At 38.2% G+C, this 20,874-nt stretch overlaps 1 protein-coding gene and 1 long non-coding RNA gene across 2 annotated transcripts in view; one reads left to right on the top strand and one right to left on the bottom strand.

Moving 5' to 3' along the window:
* Positions 1-14,781: 14,781 nt before the first annotated feature.
* LOC118761353 overlaps positions 14,782-20,874 on the bottom strand; it is a 7,268-nt gene continuing 1,175 nt past the window's right edge. Inside the window, exons 2-3 of the long non-coding RNA XR_004997310.1 lie at positions 18,496-18,500; positions 14,782-14,933 (exon numbers count right to left, since the gene is read on the bottom strand). This is a non-coding gene — a long non-coding RNA (uncharacterized LOC118761353). The remainder of the gene's footprint in view (positions 14,934-18,495; positions 18,501-20,874) is intronic.
* Positions 18,315-20,874, top strand: part of LOC115232354 (lysyl oxidase homolog 3-like) — a 111,026-nt gene continuing 108,466 nt past the window's right edge. The window contains exon 1 of the mRNA XM_029802192.2: positions 18,315-19,899. Within this exon, the coding sequence (XP_029658052.1) occupies positions 19,608-19,899 (292 nt within the window). The 5' untranslated portion in view covers positions 18,315-19,607. The remainder of the gene's footprint in view (positions 19,900-20,874) is intronic.

Consider the following 20,874-nt stretch of genomic DNA (forward strand, 5'->3'; position numbering starts at 1 on the left):
CAATTAATTGTCTGCAGAATATCTTTTATTTTCTTTTACATTGTAGTTGCTTTGCTTCTTTCTTTCTGAATTTTGTTCTTTTTCTTATTTTCTCTTCAGCTTTTCTTTCAAACTAGGGATGGTCTCATACAATGCAGATCCCACTACCACCACCACTACCACCACCACAACTACCAAGAACTACAACAACAATAACAATAACAATTGAAATAAAATAGGCCAACACTAACTACCCCCATAACTCCACCACCCCATTTCCCTTCAGCCCCACAATCATCAGCCACCCACTTCTCACATTCAACATGTACCAGCGACACCACCCGCCATGGTCGCTTCCGATGAATTCGCTGCCAAATGGCGCAACTACTGTCTCCACCTTCACCATCACCACCATCACCGTTATCATCATCAGCAACAACAACAACAACAACAACAACAACGATAACAACAATACTTGCAGCTTTCCTTTCCAATATCACTGCCCCGAACCTTTAACCATCATCATTATCCTCACCAAAGCAACCACCGCCACTGACGCCAACACCATCACCAACAACGCTACCGCCACCACCACCACCACCACTACCATCAGCATCATCAACACCATCACCATCAACACCACCACCATCAGCAGCAGCACCACCACCATCATCATCAACACCACCACCATCAACACCACCACCATCAACACCGCCACCATCAGCAGCGGCACCACCACCATCATCATCAACACCACCACCACCATCATCATCAACACCACCACCATCAGTAGCAGCACCGCCACCATCATCACCAACACCATCACCATCAGCAGCAGCACCGCCACCATCATCATCAACACGACCACCATCATCACCAACACCACCATCATCACAAACACCATCACTAACACTACCACCACCACCATCACAGCTTCTACCCATCGTCATCAGCCCACTTACAACACCTTATCACACAACTGTAAATAGCGTCACGAATATCACAATTGTTACGACGACCACCAACAACAACAACACTGGCTATGTTCTCTCGTACATTTTCTCTTCCTCCATCTGAAGACACGCGCGCGCATGTATACTTACCATTACTACTCAACATATCTCACAGTTCTTGGGTTAATATTTCAGGCCATCCATGGAAAGTCCCAAAGTTTTCTGCTGATTCTTTATATAGTGTATCCACTTAACAACAGTTGCAATAAGCTTTCCGACCTTCATAAGGCTCAGAATGTCATTGATGTTGTTGTTGATGCTGCGGAGCTGGCAGCAACGTTAGCACGCCGGGCGAAATGCGTAGCCGTTTTTCGTCTGCCGTTACGTTGTGAGTTCAAATTCCGCCGAGGTCGACTTTGCATTTCATCCTTTCGGGGTCGATAAATTAAGTACCAGTTACGCACTGGCAATCGATATAATCGACTTAATCCGTTTGTCTGTCCTCTCTGTGTTTAGCCCCTTGTGGGTAGTAAAGAAATAGGTATTTTTTGGTTATCTCACCCCCCCCCCATTAAAAAATTGGGTTATCTCCCCACACTAAAAAAATTGTTTAACCCTCAATACAACAACAACAAAATTATGAAAAAATTAATAAACATGAAAAGTGGAAAGACTAAACATCTTATTGAATCTGATAATATCTTTATAAAAAAATCATAGAAATAAATCATAGAAAACTGAAAAAATTAATAAACATGAGAACAGAAAAATTAAACATCTTACAGAATCTGATAACATTTTTATACCATTCCTATTGAGGAGGCCAAAAGTCAACAATCTGTTGAAGTATTGAATTAAAAGGATCTAACTCTTTTAACCCAATCTCTTATCGTTACATGAACACAACTTTTTAGTGGGGATATAACCCAATTTTTTAATGGCAATTTTTTAATGGGGGTGAAATAACTAACAAGTACCGATGCTACTATTGTCGCCGTTGTTGTGATGGGTCTTCTTCTTCTTCTTCTTCTTCTTCTTCTTCTTCTTCTTCTTCTTCTTCTTCTTCTTCTTCTTCTTCTTCTTCTTCTTCTTCTTCTTCTTCCTCTTCCTTTATAGCGTTGGCGGCGGTCGCTACTTTTATCCGGATGTAAACAAACCTACTCTGACGGATGCTGAAGAGAGTAAGTGACATTCTATTGGATAGCTTGACAGCAGAAAGAATAGGATATAGTTACAGATCGCTCCCAGGATCTGGATAGCCGGACACAAATAACAAAGTGACACAATTTTTGTAGGAAGCAAATTATTGCAGCCATCATCCACCATCACAGCATCAAAATATATTAACATTCTGCCTGTCCCATTGAATTTGGGAACTCACCAAAACCTTGGCATGGGAGGCTAGGGGTGTTATTAGCATTTGTCCAAGATGATACTTCGAGTTTTCAGAAAGAATGGATGATTTAACGTTCTTTTTTGCAGGTTGATTCCAAGGAGTACCATACGCCGTATCCAACGGCTTTTCAACTATGATTATCCGTCTTTTATTCAGGTATTCTACATTGAAGAAGATTTTGGGAGCTACTCGAAGCAGGTCGAGTGATTCCATAGTGTCTCTCTCATTAGCTCATTGTTAGTTAGATTGCCTGCTGATATTATAACCCTAGGTCAAGCCGATTCGGCTATCTGGAGATCACTGACCTGAATAAGATGAATATTTAATTAGGTATACTGTGTGTAATCGATACTCTCGAATAATACAGGTGTTACCATTTCGTATTTTGTCTACAATGATTAAAAGTGAATTCGAATTGCTGAAGAATGTATAAAAACGTTACACCAAAGTGCAGTTACTAACACTGCGGCGACGACTGTGCCTTTTGGTTACAATTATCAAAAGTACCATGTGACTTCCGGGTCACTAGTTTGATCTCAGTCGATCACTTTAAGAAATGTTAAAAAGTAACTTTAATATATGAAAATGACTGACATGCAGTAGGATTTAAAGGAATGTTATCTGTTTATAAGTTTTGGGGTTTGTTACCGTCTGCAGTCGAATAGAACAGCAACATGTATTGCAACTGAATGGCGTCTCAAAGAACAAAATTTTATCAAATGAATGAAATAATTTCTGTAGATATTTTTTTAACGGGTCCCCCCCCCACCAACACCTAGGAGTTTTATTCTTGACTTTTGTCTGAGACTTTAAAATGTTGGAATGAAGTCACGTGTCACTTCCAATTCCCAAAATAAATTTGTATGCTACAAACATCTCTTTCCAAGAATAAGTGGTTTGTAGCACACCCATATTACTCATCTGTGTGTGCATACATTTACACACATACACCATACATATGCGGTATGGCTCTGTGTGTGCGTGTGTGTGTGTGTGTGTGTGCGTGTGTGTGTGTGTGTGTGTGTGTGTGTGTGTGTGTGTGTGAATAGTGAGCGACTGCATGTCGGAGGAAGGGTGATCAGAGACAGACTGACAGATCATGTATATGATGGAGATCAAATTTATGAGAAAACACGTTAGAGTCTGGAGACACAAATTATATATGTTATATATATATATATATAAATTCATTGCTACATCTTCCCTCCTGTAAAATTAAACTAAAAAAAAAAAACTATTGTCAACCGGAAGTCAGCACATTCTTCTTATAACGTTTCTTGAGTGGTTGGAAACGTCATTAAGTTTGCAGATATTGTGAATAATGTGTGCCGCTACTGTTATGATTTGTATTGTTATAAGGCTTCATTGGGATGGGTGATGTGCCGGGTTTATTTTTCAAACCTTTAAAGAAGTTTCTTGTGTTCAAGGTTTAGTCGGACAAATCTCCCCCAGAACATTTTTTTTTAGTCTGGCAATTATTCTATTGGTCACTTTTGCCCAACACATTTTGTTAAGTGGTGGGTAGAGTGACGAACACAAACGCGCGCGTGCACACACACACACAGTTTTCTTTTACCAAAATCACTCACAAGGCATTGGTTGACCCGAAGCTATAGTAGAGGACACTTACTCAATGTGCAACGCAGCAAGACTAAACCCGCAGCCATGTGTGTGTGTGTGTGTGTGTGTGTGTGTGTGTGTGTGTGTGTGTGTGTTCTTTTTACTTGTTTCAGTGATCTGACTGCGGCCATGGACGTATTCTTTGTAAGCCTAGTACTTATTCTATCGGTCCCTTTGCCGAACCGCTAAGTTACGGGCACGTAAACACACCTACATCGATTGCCAAGCGATGGTGGCGGGAGACTAGCATAGGTACACATACAAATATACACTTGTGTGTGTGTGTGTGTGTGTGTGTGTGTGTGTGTGTGTGTGTGACTGCATATGTATTATTGGCGATTTTCTTTCTCCATCTTCCCTTCTTTGGACTTTTTCTATATTTCTGACGAAGAATTTCACGTTTCGAGCTGTTGTATTTGGTTTGTTTACTGCAATAAAGATTAACTGGATACAAAATACAATAGCTCGAAATTCTCCTTTTTTCTTTCCTTTCCTGAGTGTCCAATAACACTATACTTGTTCCATGTCCTCGTGTTGTTGTGTTTTCTCTTTGTTCATGTTTGGATTAACTATATATATATATATATATATATATATATATATATATATATATATATATACGACAGGCTTCTTTCAGTTTCCATCTACCAAATCCACTCACACTTGCTCAAGGTGCTACACAGTGAGACTGAACTCGGAATCGTGTGGTTGGGAAGGAAGCTTCTGACCACACAGCCATGCCTAGAGAGAGGGAAGAGAGAGAGAGAAAGAGAGAGAGAGGGAAGAGAGAGATGCATCATATGTGTGTTTGCATGCGCACATATATGTGTGTGTTTCTGTCTGTCTATATGCATAAATATACGTATATATATATATATATATATATATATATATATATATATATATATATATTATATATATATACCACACCATACTCTCTCTCTCTCTCTCTCTCTCTCTCTCTCTCTCTCTCTCTCTCTCTCTCTCACGCACACATACACGCATATACATATCTGGGAGCGTAAAGAAGGAAACGAATTGATATATTTCTGAAGGAAGGAAGATGAAAAGAAGAACTGAAGCCACCTATTGGTACATTAACGCATTCATCACTGCACTATGCGGTTTCAACATATTTTTCTTGGACACGTGCAGCTTGTATCTCGTGTTTCTGTCCTGATCCTCGATTCAAATAAACCATTAAGTCGCTTCCTCATTGCGTAATACTGAAAGTAGAGAATTCCTCCAATTTTCCTCTAATTTTCTCAGCTCATTTAAAGGAACATGTTTCACTTAAATTTAACAAGTCCAATTAAATCATATTAATAGTTGGTTAACTTAGGATATTTTCTGAAGAATATCGGAATAATATTTGAATGAATGTACAACACCTTTGGAAAAGTGAAGCTAAATATAAACAGCTACTCCGATTCAGAGCATGATATATATACACACACACACACATACACATACACATACACATACACATTAAGTACAGGACAAAATACCAAAAGAAGTCTATCTCATATATATAAAGTATGGGGATTTAGTTCACAGGTGATCTAAACGATTAGGTACGCTAGGTAAGTGCTGTAATTGGATTACTGAGGCTTTCTATTTACTCTCTATTTCTTTTCTTTTCTTTACTTTTACCAAATAATAGCCACCTCCGCTACCGTTTTGTTATTGAACGTTGATATGCTCGCGTCTTTTTCTTGGGATGTCTGCTATATCAGGACTTTAACCCACATGGATAAACGTAGGATTGCACCTAAAAACTTGTGCTCTGGTTTCTATAACTTCAAAAAGTTGAACTATGAACTTTTATGCTTCTTTTTCTTCTCTCTTTCCATCTCCTTATCTTTTACTCCCTTCCTCTATTTTGTCATCTTATTGATATATACCATTCTCATTTTCCATATTTTTTTGCCCCAATTTGTCTCTGATGACGGAATATCCCATACTCGGGGATATCCCAGAAGCAGCTGTAAGATCTTGAATTTCTTCTTGTAATAATTTTGTATACGACTTGAGATATTTGTTAAACGTCTTGCTAAACAATTATATATACGTACATATATTCTCTTTACTCTTTTATTTGTTTCAGTCATTTGACTGCGGCCATGCTGGAGCAAATCGACCCCAGGACTTATTCTTTGTAAGCCTAGTACTTATTCTATCGGTCTCTTTTGCCGAACTGCTAAGTTACGGGGACGTAAACACACCAGCATCGGTTGTCAAGTGATGCTGGGGGGACAAACGCAGACACACAAACATATACACACATACACACACATATATACATATATACGACGGGCTTCTTTCAGTTTCCGTCTACCAAATCCACTCACAAGGCTTTGGTCGGCCCGAGGCTATAGTAGAAAACAGTTGCACAAAATCCACGCAGTGTGACTGAACCCAGAACCATGTGGTTCGTTAGCAAGCTACTTACCACACAGCCACTTCTATCGCGTATAGAGATTTTATAACTAGCCACTTGCCTTGCTGCAAGATCAGCGGTTGTGTGTTGCTTGTTTGTTTATATATTGCGAACTTGAACGAACGACTGTCATGTCTAGCAGACAGGTATAACCAGTGCCAAGGAAGGATAATACCCAGAAAAAAGCTGGTCTATTAGTTCCTGTCAACGCTGGATGGGAGTTGTTCGTTCCCTTGTTTGCAATATAATGGACACGGGTAGTGTGTCGTTAACCAACCATAAACTAATGAAGTTCATTACATAACCTTTACTTTCTTCTGGTGTCATCTCTTTGTTCTCATGTGTGTGTGTGTGTGTGTGGTGTGTGTGTGTGTGTGTGTGTGTATTATAATTAATGATACTTCATTTCAGCTATGACTAGTGTCTCAGTATTGTAGCTATGAATCTTTTCATGAGTCAAAAAAAAAAAAATATGCTGCTGGGGAAAAGGTTTGTAATAGCAACTCCATCAAATATCTTCTACCGAGCAACTGAAGAGCTGTACGGGGTTATTCAATTTGCTAAAAGTAGCCGTCAAATTACATCCGATCGTCTCAGAAAAAGAAGGACACAGTAGATTATGTAGTTAAAGTTACATTATGTCTAAATAAAAGGCAGAATGATCATGGCTGGAGGCTCTTTGAACATAGAAATGTGCTCAGTCAGTCAACTTGAAGCAACAGCAAGAAAAACCTCAACAGTAGTAGATGCTACGTAACGCAATGAGTGAGAAGTTACTTTTATCCTTCTATTATCCTAGAGCTGCAAGACTTTGGGAGTATATTACTGATCATGTGTCCTAGATGGAACGAATTATCTGTCTCAATATTTGGAATGGTGTCAGTAGAAATAGTAAACCATGAAATAAATGTATTGCAATATTATAAGTTCTGGGTTTAGATCCCACTAACGCTAACTTTATATTTCATTGCCCTGGGGTCGATAAAATAAATGTTGATAATATACTGGGATTGATTTACGACTTATTTTAAGGCAGTATTTGTTCTAGCTTTTGCGCTTTGAGTTCAACCCTATCAAGGTCAACATTGACTTTCATCTTTCACTGTCGCTAAATAAAGTACCAGTTCAGAGCTCTGGGTTCAGTATCACCACCTATTGCCAGAAAAAACATCAGTGACAGGAACTGAGATCGACAGATAATATCAGCAACTGAAAATCAATGGAACCATGGATTCCTTGATTTGATCCGAAGATCGGCTGTTGAGCGATGATATAACATATTTCCCCCTAATTTAGTGTCATAAAAATCTCAGGATCTTTTCTGTTTGGTTGCCAGCGGCTACCAGCGTAAATTTTCTGTTCAAATTGATTTCATATTCAGTGTAATGATACACTTTTATAGGTGTATCATTAAATAAAGAGTTATTAGTAATTAGGGTTGAAAATTTTGGTAATTTTAGCCAATCGTAAGCCACAGACACATTCATGTCTGTTTCGATAGTAACAAGAACTCTCCTTTTTGCCATAGTAACAAGACCTCGCCTTTTTGCCATAGTAACAGTCTTTGAAAAGTCTGCGAGGAAGCTCGTGTTGACAGCAGTCAACCGAGGAAGGGTCCTACCTGAGCAGTGGGTTTTCGGAGGTCTGTGTCGCGAGATCAAGTAGGTTTTTCTGTATGTATGTTTAAATTGTAATTAAACATATTTAAATTGTTTGTTTAATGTTTGTTTCTTTCTGTCATTGAGCATTGAGATGGTTGTGGGGTGTGCTAAAAGTAACAGCTAAAGAAGTTTTTTCGATAAATCTTTTCAATTAAAGTTTATTTGCCAACATCCCGTTTAGAAATTTAAAACTATTTTATTTTTTTTTAATTTACATAAACATTTATTTACACGAAAGAAAATTACCGGCGAACATGCGTGCTAAAAATAACAACGAAATAAAATTTATTTACATGAAAAAAAAAAATTACCCGTGACATAACACGTGTTGTTTACAAGTATTGATTACACGTGCTATTTTCAGGATGTTGACGACAAAATGTGAAGTCACATACAAAATGATTGCTTCCAAATCCTGTTTCCTTACAGGGTGAAAATGATCAAACTTTAAACCTCTAAAACTTTTTAAAAACATTTTTCTGGAAAAAATGAAATAACTCCAACAATTCAGTTTCGGCGTGTGTATTATTATTATTGTGCCAATTTAAAAATTTTCGGTAAACCTTAATTTTTGGAGCCACTGGCAACCAAACGGAAAAGATCCAAATCTCAAAATGGACGTAACGACTGCAAAATTGAGTTTCTGTGATTTCTTACTGTAGCTAATAAGATCAATTAGATAATCATTTGGAACCAATCGATGATAGAATGAGAGGGTGAGAGGACAGGGCGGGGAATGGAGAAGAAAGGCAAATGTCAACGAAATCCCATTATAGATAGTAGAGGATTTAGTAAATACGGTAAAATCGACGTGGCTTAATTGCTGAAGCTTAGCTTAAAAAGACATTTCTGATGTGAATTGTAGTTTAGTGTAGTTTAGGAAAAGAACTTAAAATTTTATTTTTGGTGGCGTGGGGTAGGGGATTACTATGTGTTGTTATATAATATATTTCACATCGATTTTTTTTTTAAATGGAGAATATCGCCAATACTATTTATCTAATTCTGAATTGCAAAGTTTTCCCGAACTGATACTTAACCTTGGTTTCAATAGCATTAAGCAGGGGAGAAATAAATCTGTCCATCACGATATGACACTCTTTTAATCTTTTTGAGAAATCGAACACAGTCACTAATTTACTCGTCAATTCCATCCCTTCCTTATTTAGCAGTGAATTATACCAATATAGGAGGAGGAGGAGGAGGAGGAGGAGAGGGCGGCGAGTTGGCAAAATTGTTACCGCACTGGAAAAAATGCTCAGCGGTATTTCTTCCCGTTCTTTACGTTCTGAGTTCAAATTCTACCGAGGTAGACTATGCCCTTTTATCCTGTAAGGAGCTATGAAATAAGTACCAGTTTGAGCATTCCACCTTCAAAATTGCTGGCCTTGTGCCAAAATTAGAAAAAAGAAATATTTTATATATGGGAGTTGCCGGAACCCCTTCAAAGGCCTGGCGACGTCTAATTAAAGAATAATTATTTAATATCAAGATCTCTTCCGCCGTAGTCACCGCCATCAGCATCAGTAGCAATACCAGTAGCAGCAGCATCACACCCTACCACATGACCCCTCAATCATTACCATTACCAACACCAAACCATGTGAATTACGGCCATCATCGTTATTGCGATCACCGCCATCGTCATCGTCATCATCACAAACACAAGCTCACCGGCTAATTGCGACACCAGCACCAGTTCTAGCACAGTTATTCTATATATTGTTGGCGGGGAGATGAATCGCTACTATCTCTAGTGATCGAGCATCCGTCATTGACAAGAACAAGGAAGGTCGAAATCACGTGATCTAGTGGTCTCGGTGCTGGAGGTGGCGGAGATTTATCTCCCAGTTAGCAATATAAACAGAAGTGCATTTTGCACCAAAAGCCAATATGAGAAGTTCTCTCGTGGTAACTCCCGCAGTATAGTTTGTTCCGATAGAACTTCCATGTTTGAGCGGGGATAAATAATTATCGTCCTTCTCATTTTGTACTCACCAAAACAATCGTCATTACTAACACCACAACGACTACCTTCAACAATCCCACCCACTTCATCATCATTAGCAGCAGCGACAACAACAGTAGTAGTAGCAGCATCGGCAGTAGCAGCGGTAGTAGAACCAACAGCGGGGCATTCTCTTATAGGACGTTCTCTTAAAAGTCTGTGCTCACTCAAGAGTGAGAGGCATGTAAGGCAGTGAATAAAACTATATGTATTGAAGCTCCTCAACCATTGACGTATTTCTCGGTGAGAGCTCTGTAGGGCGTTGTTTTAACACGTTCCAGTATCGTCATGCTTGGATGATCTGTAAATATAGGGTGAGAAAGCGCGTTGGAATGAGGTAACGAGGAAAATAATGAAAGAAGTGGAACAGAATAAAAGAAATAGAGGGAAGAGGTGGAGCAGATAGAGAGAGAGATGCAGTGTAATACATACATGCATGCATGTATACATACATACATACATACATACATACATACATACATACATACATACATACATACATACATACATACATACATACATACATACATACACACACGCTCATATCTATGTATGTATGTATGTATGTATGTATGGATGGATGGATGGATGTATAAGTAAAAAGTGAGGATAAAAGAAAGACAGAAGGGGAAAGGTGAGAGCTTAGTGTTAAACTATTTTAGGGAATCTGATATTGGTGTCTCACACCGGCACAGAACTACAAATTTGTAGATGAAACATATTTATAACCGATTGATTAGAGGGCAGTTCAGGAATTGCACTTATTTCATAAATCCCGGCGGGAGGGGAAAACACTTGTAGGGATTTGTAAAAATTTAATTTCAGAACGTTGACAGGACGAAACTAAATACTATAATGGAATTGTTTATGTCGATACTTTGCCATTTCTGTCATACTAGCGATTTTAGAATTTAAAATCTAATTATTTTTAACATTGGCACAATATCGCACATTATATGGATTTCAATTGTTAATTGGTAATTACATTATATCGGCAGCAGATGAATGAAGATGAAGTCAGTCGTGGTCAGATTTGAATATTAGAAGCGAAATGTAAAGAACTTATTGACTTCGACAACAATTGTTAAGTACGAAAAATAAAATTTAGATCGCGACATTCCACCGATTCTAAAAATCTATCCTATACCTTATTAAATTTAATATATGAAAAAGTTTTGACATCTTCTATAGTTTTGATATAAAGGTACCTCTTTTATAGGCTGATGTCGAATTCGAACACGAAACGCAAAGGTAACTAAATGCTGCAAGGCATTTTGTTTGATGCTCTACTGGTGGTGCCATCTTCTATCCTATTACTGATTTAGTTTTAGCTTAGTTTAACCGTCCTCCCGAACGCTTCAATGATTTCATGCGAGCACGCCATCCATCACCGTCCTCTGTGCTTGTTCTGAACTCGTCAACATTTGCCATTCCGCTGTCCTAAAGCAAGTTGTCCACATAGGTAAGATCTTTTTCTTCCCCTGTTAATCTTTCTTTAACTGACTGACATAAGACCAGTTGACGCACAGGTCCTCCTGGGTGCTTGATACAATAGCCAGCAATTCTCATTCATCTCTGCTGAATCTTTTCATAACTCGAAGAGCCAAAATAATGACTTCTTATGAGCACCTGATTCGGAAAGGGTGTTTTTTTATCTCAAGTTTTTTTTTGTTATGTATACATATATGTATGCATTTTTACATAAATTTACACATGTGATGTTCATACGTTATCGATGAACGTCATACTTGGATAATAAAATTTGAAGAATAAAAGATTGCACAAAGAATGAAGAAAAGACCTTTCCTCCTTTCATAATCTGTTTTCTTCAGAGCCTTGCCAGGTGGCGGGTCAAAATATATACTAAAACTTCAACAACGTAGAGAATATGAACATGCATGCATGCATGCATACATACATACATACATACATACATACATACATACATACATACATACATACATACATACATACATACATACATACATAATTAGTAAACATGAGAATAATGCCAACATTGAACGGAAACATAATCCCTCTAGTTTTGAAGATTACATTTTTGCGACCCAATAACAAACATAACAACAAAACACCTGTTTAAAAAGGAACTACCTAAGCCGGAAAAAATGTTAAATATAATAGGCGCAAACGTAGCTGTGTGGTAAGTTTCCTTACTAACCACATGGTTCCGGGTTCAGTCTCACTGCGTGGCACTTTGGTCAAGTGTTTTCTACTATAGTTTCGGGCCGACCATAGCCTTGTGAATGAATTTAGTAAACGTGAACTGAAAGAAGCCCGCCTTATATATAAATATGTGTGTGTGTGTGTTGCTTGTTACAATGCACGTTGCTTGTAGGACACTTGAATGAATAAAAATCTCAGTTAACCTTATACCCATGATTTCACCATTAATCATCAAATAAATCAATTAATTCGTCAATTAATTGATTAATTAATCATCCGTAGCTCGTCAGTAAGGTCGCTGGAAAATTCATAATTATGAAAATATAATACCATGTGGATTCCTGATATGTTAGAGAGGGCAATCAAAACCCAAACTACAAAGATATTTTTACATTGAAAGTTGCTTTATTTGATCATTAATGGTAAAACAATTTTTACCCTGTATTTATACATACATACATACATACATACATACATACATACATACATACATATATATATATATATATATATAATATATATATATATATATATATATATATATATATATATATATATATATATATATATATCAACCGCACATGCTCAATGTATATTTTGCTTGTTTGCCAGCTCGCTGCCGTGGCGCCTTGGGAATAACTCCCTCAAAACACTAGGTGTTAAAACATGTGTGTGTGTGTATGTGTGTGTGTGTGTATGTGTGTGTGTGTGTTGTGTGTGTGTGTGTGTGTGTGTGTGTGTGTGTGTGTGTGTATCGTCGTCGTCTTTGCCTGTTTCTCGTTTCCGAGAATTTCAGTTCCTTCCTGATTGGGTGGTTCCTCTATATTGATAATCTTGATGACTAAAGAAGGTCAATCCCACGCGAAGGAATTATGACAAAGAAGCGTTGGCGGTGGGTGTGGTTGTTTCCGTTGCTATTGTTTCATTTTACTTTCTTTACGTTTTGTTCGTTAATGAAAAACGCTCCAGTATTTTAATAATCTGAAGATAAACTGTCGGTGTTTCATAACTTCATAATAATGTTGAAATGTCGTCTGCTTGATAATCATCGGCATCGTGTATTGGTTTAGATTTATACTTATAAGGTCTCGCTTTTTCTGCTTTTCCAAATACTAATTAGATTGATCCAACTCTTTGTTTCACACACTTTCCAGAGTCGGAAAAGGCTTCCAAGATAGGTATATAATCAGCTTTATGGAGAGTTGTATCAGAGATGATGATGAAATCAAAGAGACTGATTTTTTTAGATTGTTTAAGACTGAGGTCTCCAATGTGGTCGATATTGATCCGTGGGGCGGGGTCGACGGAACTATTCAAGGGGTCGATAAAAACACACCTACTTAATTATTATTTATTTATTTTCTTGTACATGCCTGGGGAGTCGATGAGGAGTCAAGGATTCCATGAGGGGGTCGATGGTCTAAAGAGTTTGGGGACCCCTGGTTTAAGGGAATGTCGGTCTTGATACTTTTTGTGAGACGAAAGCGAGTGTATGCGCCGAAGTTGTTGACAGATTGTTAAGTTTCCGACGTGAGTGACAGAGAGTTGCATTATCAACTTCGTATTGAATGTCTGAAATGCGTTGGATGGTGGCATGTTGATGTAATCGAAATCTGGCTATGTTTTATAACCCACTTTCAAAACAGCTTATGGCTTTAGCATCTAGATTGTCCGGATGAAATTTTAAAAATAATTGCAAATAAGCATAGAGAGAAGAGGGTAGATGTGAATATGCATCTCTGCTTCAAAGCCAAGCCGCATGTAATCAGTAACTGTTGAAAAAGTTTGCTTTGGTGCAAACACACAGCCCGGCATACTGTCGTGGACTGATTGAACACACACACACACACACACACACACACACACACACACACACACACACACACACACACACACACACACACACAAACTCTCTCTCTCTCTCTCACGCACACACACTCACTCTCTCACACACACACGCACACAAACTCACACTTACAAGCACACTCACACATATAATTGTGCAATGAAGATGCGATAACCTAGTGGTGAGGGTACTTGACTCATGATCGTACGGTGTGGGTTAGATACCCATACTGTACAATTCCCGAAACGGGTGTCATATTGTGTCATTGAGCAAGAAATATATCATGTGCTTTGGGGCGATGGAACTCGTCTTCCTGGAATGCTGATATATATACATATATTGTTTGAAATTTGTGTGAATGTGTATACAATAATATATCAGTTGAATAAAGTTAAAATACGGTCTGGTTTTCAAGTTTTTATTATGGTATTTTAACATTAAAAAGTAAATATTTTGTAATGCTCATAACGTTAAATTAGCGTTTTCATAGATAGAGTAATCATCAGATTTCAAATGTGTTTAACTGACAGTTGAGTTCTTGACAACTATAGTACCTCTTAAAACGCTCCAACACGCTGAATTTTTAGAATACGGTTTTGACCAATCCGCATGCAGTTTAAACATCACGGTTTTAAATTTATTCAACTGAAATATATATAAATATGGCCTGGCTCTCCATCAAAGTGTACCAGTTGATCCGACCAGTCGAACAGTCCGCTCGTGGAATTAGAGTGTAATGGGCTGAGCAGTCCACAGACACGCGTGTCTTTGACGTAGTTCTCAAGGAGATTCAGCGTGACACAGAATGTGACAAGGCTGACCCTTTGAAATACAGATACAACTCATCTTTTGCCAGCTGATTGAACTGACTGCATATCCATTGAAAGTCAAGGCTACGAGAATAAACCTTGAGGATAAGTCCAGTGTCGGAGCCTGTAAGTCACTACGTTGCTACTTACTTCCTCGTTCTTATAGTTCTCGTGACGACGCTGGTAAGACCTGTGACAGTTTTACCCTTCTTTTAGACTCAACGGTGTCATGAAGAATGGAGGCAAAAGTTTGCTCCCCGTAATACCGCTCAAGCACGCATCCTGTCTTACACCTGTATAAATACTCATGTCTACAGCAGCGATCTGGAGAGGATGCTCCAATTTTGCTTGCCGTGTTGACACCATATAGCGGGTGGCTTTAGTTATCAATAGATTAGCATACAGCTTAACGGCACGGATTATCCCTAACAGTGGGAAGGATTTTTGGATTCCACAAAACAACTACAACTACAACTCAAGCCAAGGAACCCTTAGCCAATAAAGTACTGTCCCGCAACAATCTTCTATCCCTTCTAAGGTGCATGGGAAATAGGAACTATCCAAACAGCAGATCGAAAACAAAAAGTATCGCACCAAAACAACAAAGGAGACCAATTCTAAAGCTGTTGAAATGTCCGGAAAATGATGACTGGTCTCTCTGAAAACATCCAGAATATCAACTCAAAGAAATCACCTGTCATGAATAATGCGATCAAAAGATTCACGGTGGATATAACAGTCTTTCAGAAAAGGTGGTTGTCAGCTTGGACGCATTAAAAAAGAAGTGCTGAGAACAGTTATCCCCTTGTACGTCGTTCCCATTAACCTCATAAATGTGTACAACAAAGACTGCCTTTTTAAGGTTTTTGTTAAAATAAACTTTCCACATAAAACTGCAAGAGCATGACAAAGTCTTTCGACATCAACAGGAAAGGAGCGATGAAACTCAATGGTAGCTCTTTTAGGCTCTTCAACATTTGCAACGGTGTCAAATAAGGCTGTGTGTTCGCACTTGTACTCTTCAGAATCTTCTTCGTTGTGCATCTTAACAGAGGCTATCTTGTTTCAGAGTGTAGACAAAATTATGTTTTGTTCTCATCAGGGGCATGCTGCTCGCTGATGATGCAGTAGCTATAGCTTACTCCTATCAGGAACTTCAGTCGGCTCATTTTCTCTCACGCTCATTTTCTCTCACGCTTATATGGATTTCGAACTGAGAGAAAAAAAAAACGACAGTCCTGGGACTTCTGACCGTCAGCGAAACATGTGAAGACTGAACACCTTCGATTTGAGAAGTATTCGTTGTATCATAAAGCTAACCCGGTAACATAAATTGTTCAAAGCAACAGCGCTACGCTTGATATCTCAATATGTACATTCAGCTGAAACAGTGAAAACTGCGTCTAGTGCATAGAGAAATCACGTCTAGCCTCCCAGAGCATATCATCTATGGAGAACTGGCATTCGGGAAGAGGTTCATTGGCTGTATCTAGGTGCTCTACAAGGCCGTTTAAAGGACAGGCATGAAAGCACATGATACCAATACGGAATCCCGGGAAATTCCTGAAGATAGGGAGACAAGGTGACGCTCAGAATTGGTATCTCAAAGCAAGAAATAATGATGGTGGACAGCTGCAGCCTAAGGAAGGGTGGGGGCACACACACACACACACACACACACACATACACACACACATATCACACACAGACACACAGATGCGCGGTCGCGTGCGTAAATGTGCGTGTAAAAATAAGTAGAGACGTATGTACGGATATTTTAAATGTGTACATAGTATACATGTGAGTGTGCGCGCGTATAGACGTGTACACGTGTGTGTGTGTTTCCGTGCATATGTTTGTATGACCGTGTATAATATATATGCGGCATGTTCGTGTATATATATATATTTCTCTCTTTCTCTTTTACTTGTTTCAGTCATTTGACTGCGGCCATGCTGGAGCACCGCCTTTTAGTCGAGCAAATCGACCCCAGGACTTATTCTTTGTAAGCCTAGTACTTATCCTATCGGTCTCTTTTGCCGAACCGCTAAGTAATGGGGACGTAAACACACCAGCAGCGGTTGTCAAGCGATGTTGGGGAGACAAACACAGACACACAAACACACACATATATATACATATATATATATATATATATATATATATATATATTATATATATATATATATATATATACGACGGGTTTCTTTCAGTTTCCGTCTACCAAATCCACTCACAAGGCTTTGGTCGGCCCGAGGCTATAGTAGAAGACACTTGCCCAAGGTGCCACGCAGTGGAACTGAACCCGGAACTGTGTGGCTGGTAAGCAAGCTACTTACCACACAGCCACTCCTGCGCCTATATGTGTGTGTACGTGGTATGTTTACGTTTGTGTGTGTGTGTGTGCGCGCGCGCGCGAGTAAAATATAAGTGGTGTGTTTGTGTGGGTGTGTCCATGTAATCAACAGTTTGTCATGTCAATATCTACAATGCCATAAGAAATCTCACTTATGTAAGTCGTCTTCAGCTCCGTTAACGGCAACCCTCCACTCACCTCGCCCTCTTCATATTCGTTGCCACCACTGCTTGCTAGAAAAAAAAGGTTTATACTATTAAATACGTTATTTTATTGAAAGGAGAGGGGAGTGAATGACAAGTGCGCGTACATGCGTGCGTGCGTGTGTACGTGAGTGTGTGTGTGTGTGTGTTTGTGTGTGTGGTAGAGCAGGAACTGTTGCTTGCATATGCGAGAGCACACACACACACACGCACACACATACATGCACACGCACACACGCACACACGCACACATGCACGCACGCATACACGCACGCATAAACGCACGCATACACGCATACATATGCATTTAACACACGTAATCTGTGCGCGCACGCGTGTGTACGTACGTACGTGTGTGTGTGTACGTAAGTGTGTTCGGATAGTGAAAGAACCAGTGTACACACACACATACAGACACTCGAATACTATATACATTTGTCTACGAAAGTGCACGCTGGTCCCACCCCTCTACCCGTGCCCACCCACGCACACATACACATGGCTGTATATATATATATATATATGCCTATACACACACACATACAAATCCACTCATATATGTATGTGTATGTGTGTGTGTGTGTGTCTGTGTCTGTTTATCCTCCTACAAGATACAATGTTGTTGATTTAAGTAGGTGGGTATACATATACATACAAGTATAAGTACATACATACATACATACATACATACATACATACATACATATATATATATATATATATATATATATATATATATATATATATATATATATATATATATATATATATATATATATATATATATTATATATGTATGTATGTATATATAAGCGCCTTCTCATACACTCATCAGAAGTCAGTTTGGCAACTCTATCTGCAAACACGAGAAGTTATTACTTGTACACTTTGTCACTTTACTTTTATCTGCTCCCATCATATAAAAGCTTCATAAAAACAAAACAAAACAAAACAAAACAAAAAACAATAAGAACAATAACTGCAGCAAATCCTTCATTCACAAAATACACCAGAGTACTTACTACTACTACTACTTCTACTATTACTACTTCAGGTGATGGCATATTATATGTAAAAAAAGATACGCTGAAACAATTCCCTTTTATAAAGAGAATCTGTGACTAGAATTGAAAAGGAATTTATATTTTGGGAATTGTTATAATTATTGTTGTGGTTGAGTTTATAGTTGTTGCTTGTTGCTCCTAAATTATTTTAATAATTTTTGTTATTGTTATATTTAATTTTATTCTAAAGGAAAATTGTTATTGTTGCTGTTGTTGTTACTTAGTTTTGTATTCTTTTTTTTTATTTTAAAAAAGTTATTGTGTCTTGGAATGAAAAAAACCATAGACTAAATCTAAATTTGATATTCAATCTTTAACCGAGAGAGACAGAGGAATAGAGAGGCAAAAACAGAAATAGAGGCAGAAAGAAAGAAAAAAAAAACAAGAAAGAAAAAAGAAAGTGAAAATTTTACAGTGTGGGATTGATTATAAGAGAGAAATTCTGAAATTCTTTGGCTTAATTCCTAAACCATCGGGAAATACCAGGAAGGAAAAAAATATTAAATATAGGACCAAAGTCAAGACGAGAGTGGCAGTAGCAGCAACAGGAGCATAAATAACAAGAACAACAACAACAACAACCACTAGATTTTGTTCTTTGTTTAAAAAAAAAAACGATAAGAAAAGCTATCCACGAAACATTGGCTTTCTTGGGATTCTCTACCAAAAACACTAACACCAACACCTGCTGATTCTATCATTATTTATTACTTTTATTATTATTATTAATATCCGCATCATCAGTAGCAGCATCAGCATCTTCGTTATTATTATTATTATTATTATTATTATTGCCTATATTTAGTCGTCCTGCAGTTGCTTTGTAATATTTCTCACTTTGGAAGACAACTTACAACTGCAACAACAACAACAGCTGCAACGGCAACAGCAGCAGCAGCAGCAGCAAAAACAAACCACAACAACGATAACAACAGCCCGAAACAGTTCATACATGCGAGCACTAATAACATAATTTATAATAATACTAATGGTAACTATAACAATTAAATAATATTTTATAAATAGATATATAAAAACGAGGGAAGTTCCTGAAAAATAGTGCTGAGCGAAGCAAAGTTCTTAGGATTATGGCTGAGAAAAGGGAAATTCTTCTGCATTTAACGCGGATAATCTGTGCACTTTTCTGCTTCCATGTGGCAACGTTAAGGAATTTGGCCACTGGTTATCGTTCCGGGGATGTGAGATTATCCGGTGGCAATGATAAATATGAAGGCTCAGTGTTGGTCTACTCTCGTGGACACTGGAAAACTGTATGCGGTTTGGAGTGGCATATTTACGATGCCAGCGTTGTATGCCGACAACTTGGTTTTAGGGGTTTACGTCGGCATTTTCGCCACAGTAAATTTGGAGAAGGCAGTAGTAAGTATCTTTATTTATTTATTTAAATATTTATTTATTGATCAATTTTTATTTCGTGATAGAATTTTCGTTTGACTTTGAATTAGGAAGGAATTTGAGTTCGATTGGAGCCAATAGTATCAGGTTGGATCTGATGAAAGCGGCCGGGGTTATGGCGGGTATTAGAATTGGGGTAACCTCATTCTCTTGGATTTTCTCTTTCCTTTTTTCCTTTTTTTTTTTTTTTTGCGTGATATTGCTTTTTTATTTTTAAAAAATGCATTCATTTTATTGTTGATTAAATTTTGATTTTTTTTTATCTGTGCTCGAATTTATGTCGGACCGGTATTGATTTAGCTTTCATTTCTGCAAGTTCAATAGAAAAAAAAGTATCGGTAATATAAGCAAGTCTGAATAACGATTGACTGACTCCCTTGTTGTGGTCCCTTGACTGGGTGCCTACAAAATTATTTTCACTGACACTGTTATAAAAAGTGCTTCTGTATGGTTTGTCTGCCTGCTAGAAATAACAGCCAACTCACCTTAACACCATGCTCAACTATTTAAAAAAGAACATGGATGAAACAGTTTCTGACATGAAGACGGGATGACTACGGTTGGAACGCCTTTCCTTGATCAGAGCTGTCTTGGGTCTAAATATCAGCACAAACATTATGTCACATATACACAAGGCTAATTATATACACTCTTACAGACACAAAAGTACATGAAATCATACGCATTCATATACACCCGAAAACTACGAAAACTTGCATATATGCACATAGGTGCAGACATATATGCACACATGTGGCTGTATACGCATGCATATAAACACACCCACGCACCAACAGAGATGCGGGTATACCTACGATTGTGTGCTAGCATGTTAAACTAAACTTATCCAGGCAAAAACCTCACCCAAGTACACACAATGTGAAACATACACAAACACTGACACACTCGAACGCACGCGCGGGCACACACACGCACACA

This window comes from Octopus sinensis, linkage group LG2 (genome assembly GCF_006345805.1).
Source record: "Octopus sinensis linkage group LG2, ASM634580v1, whole genome shotgun sequence".
Classification (NCBI taxonomy): Eukaryota; Metazoa; Mollusca; class Cephalopoda; order Octopoda; family Octopodidae; genus Octopus; species Octopus sinensis.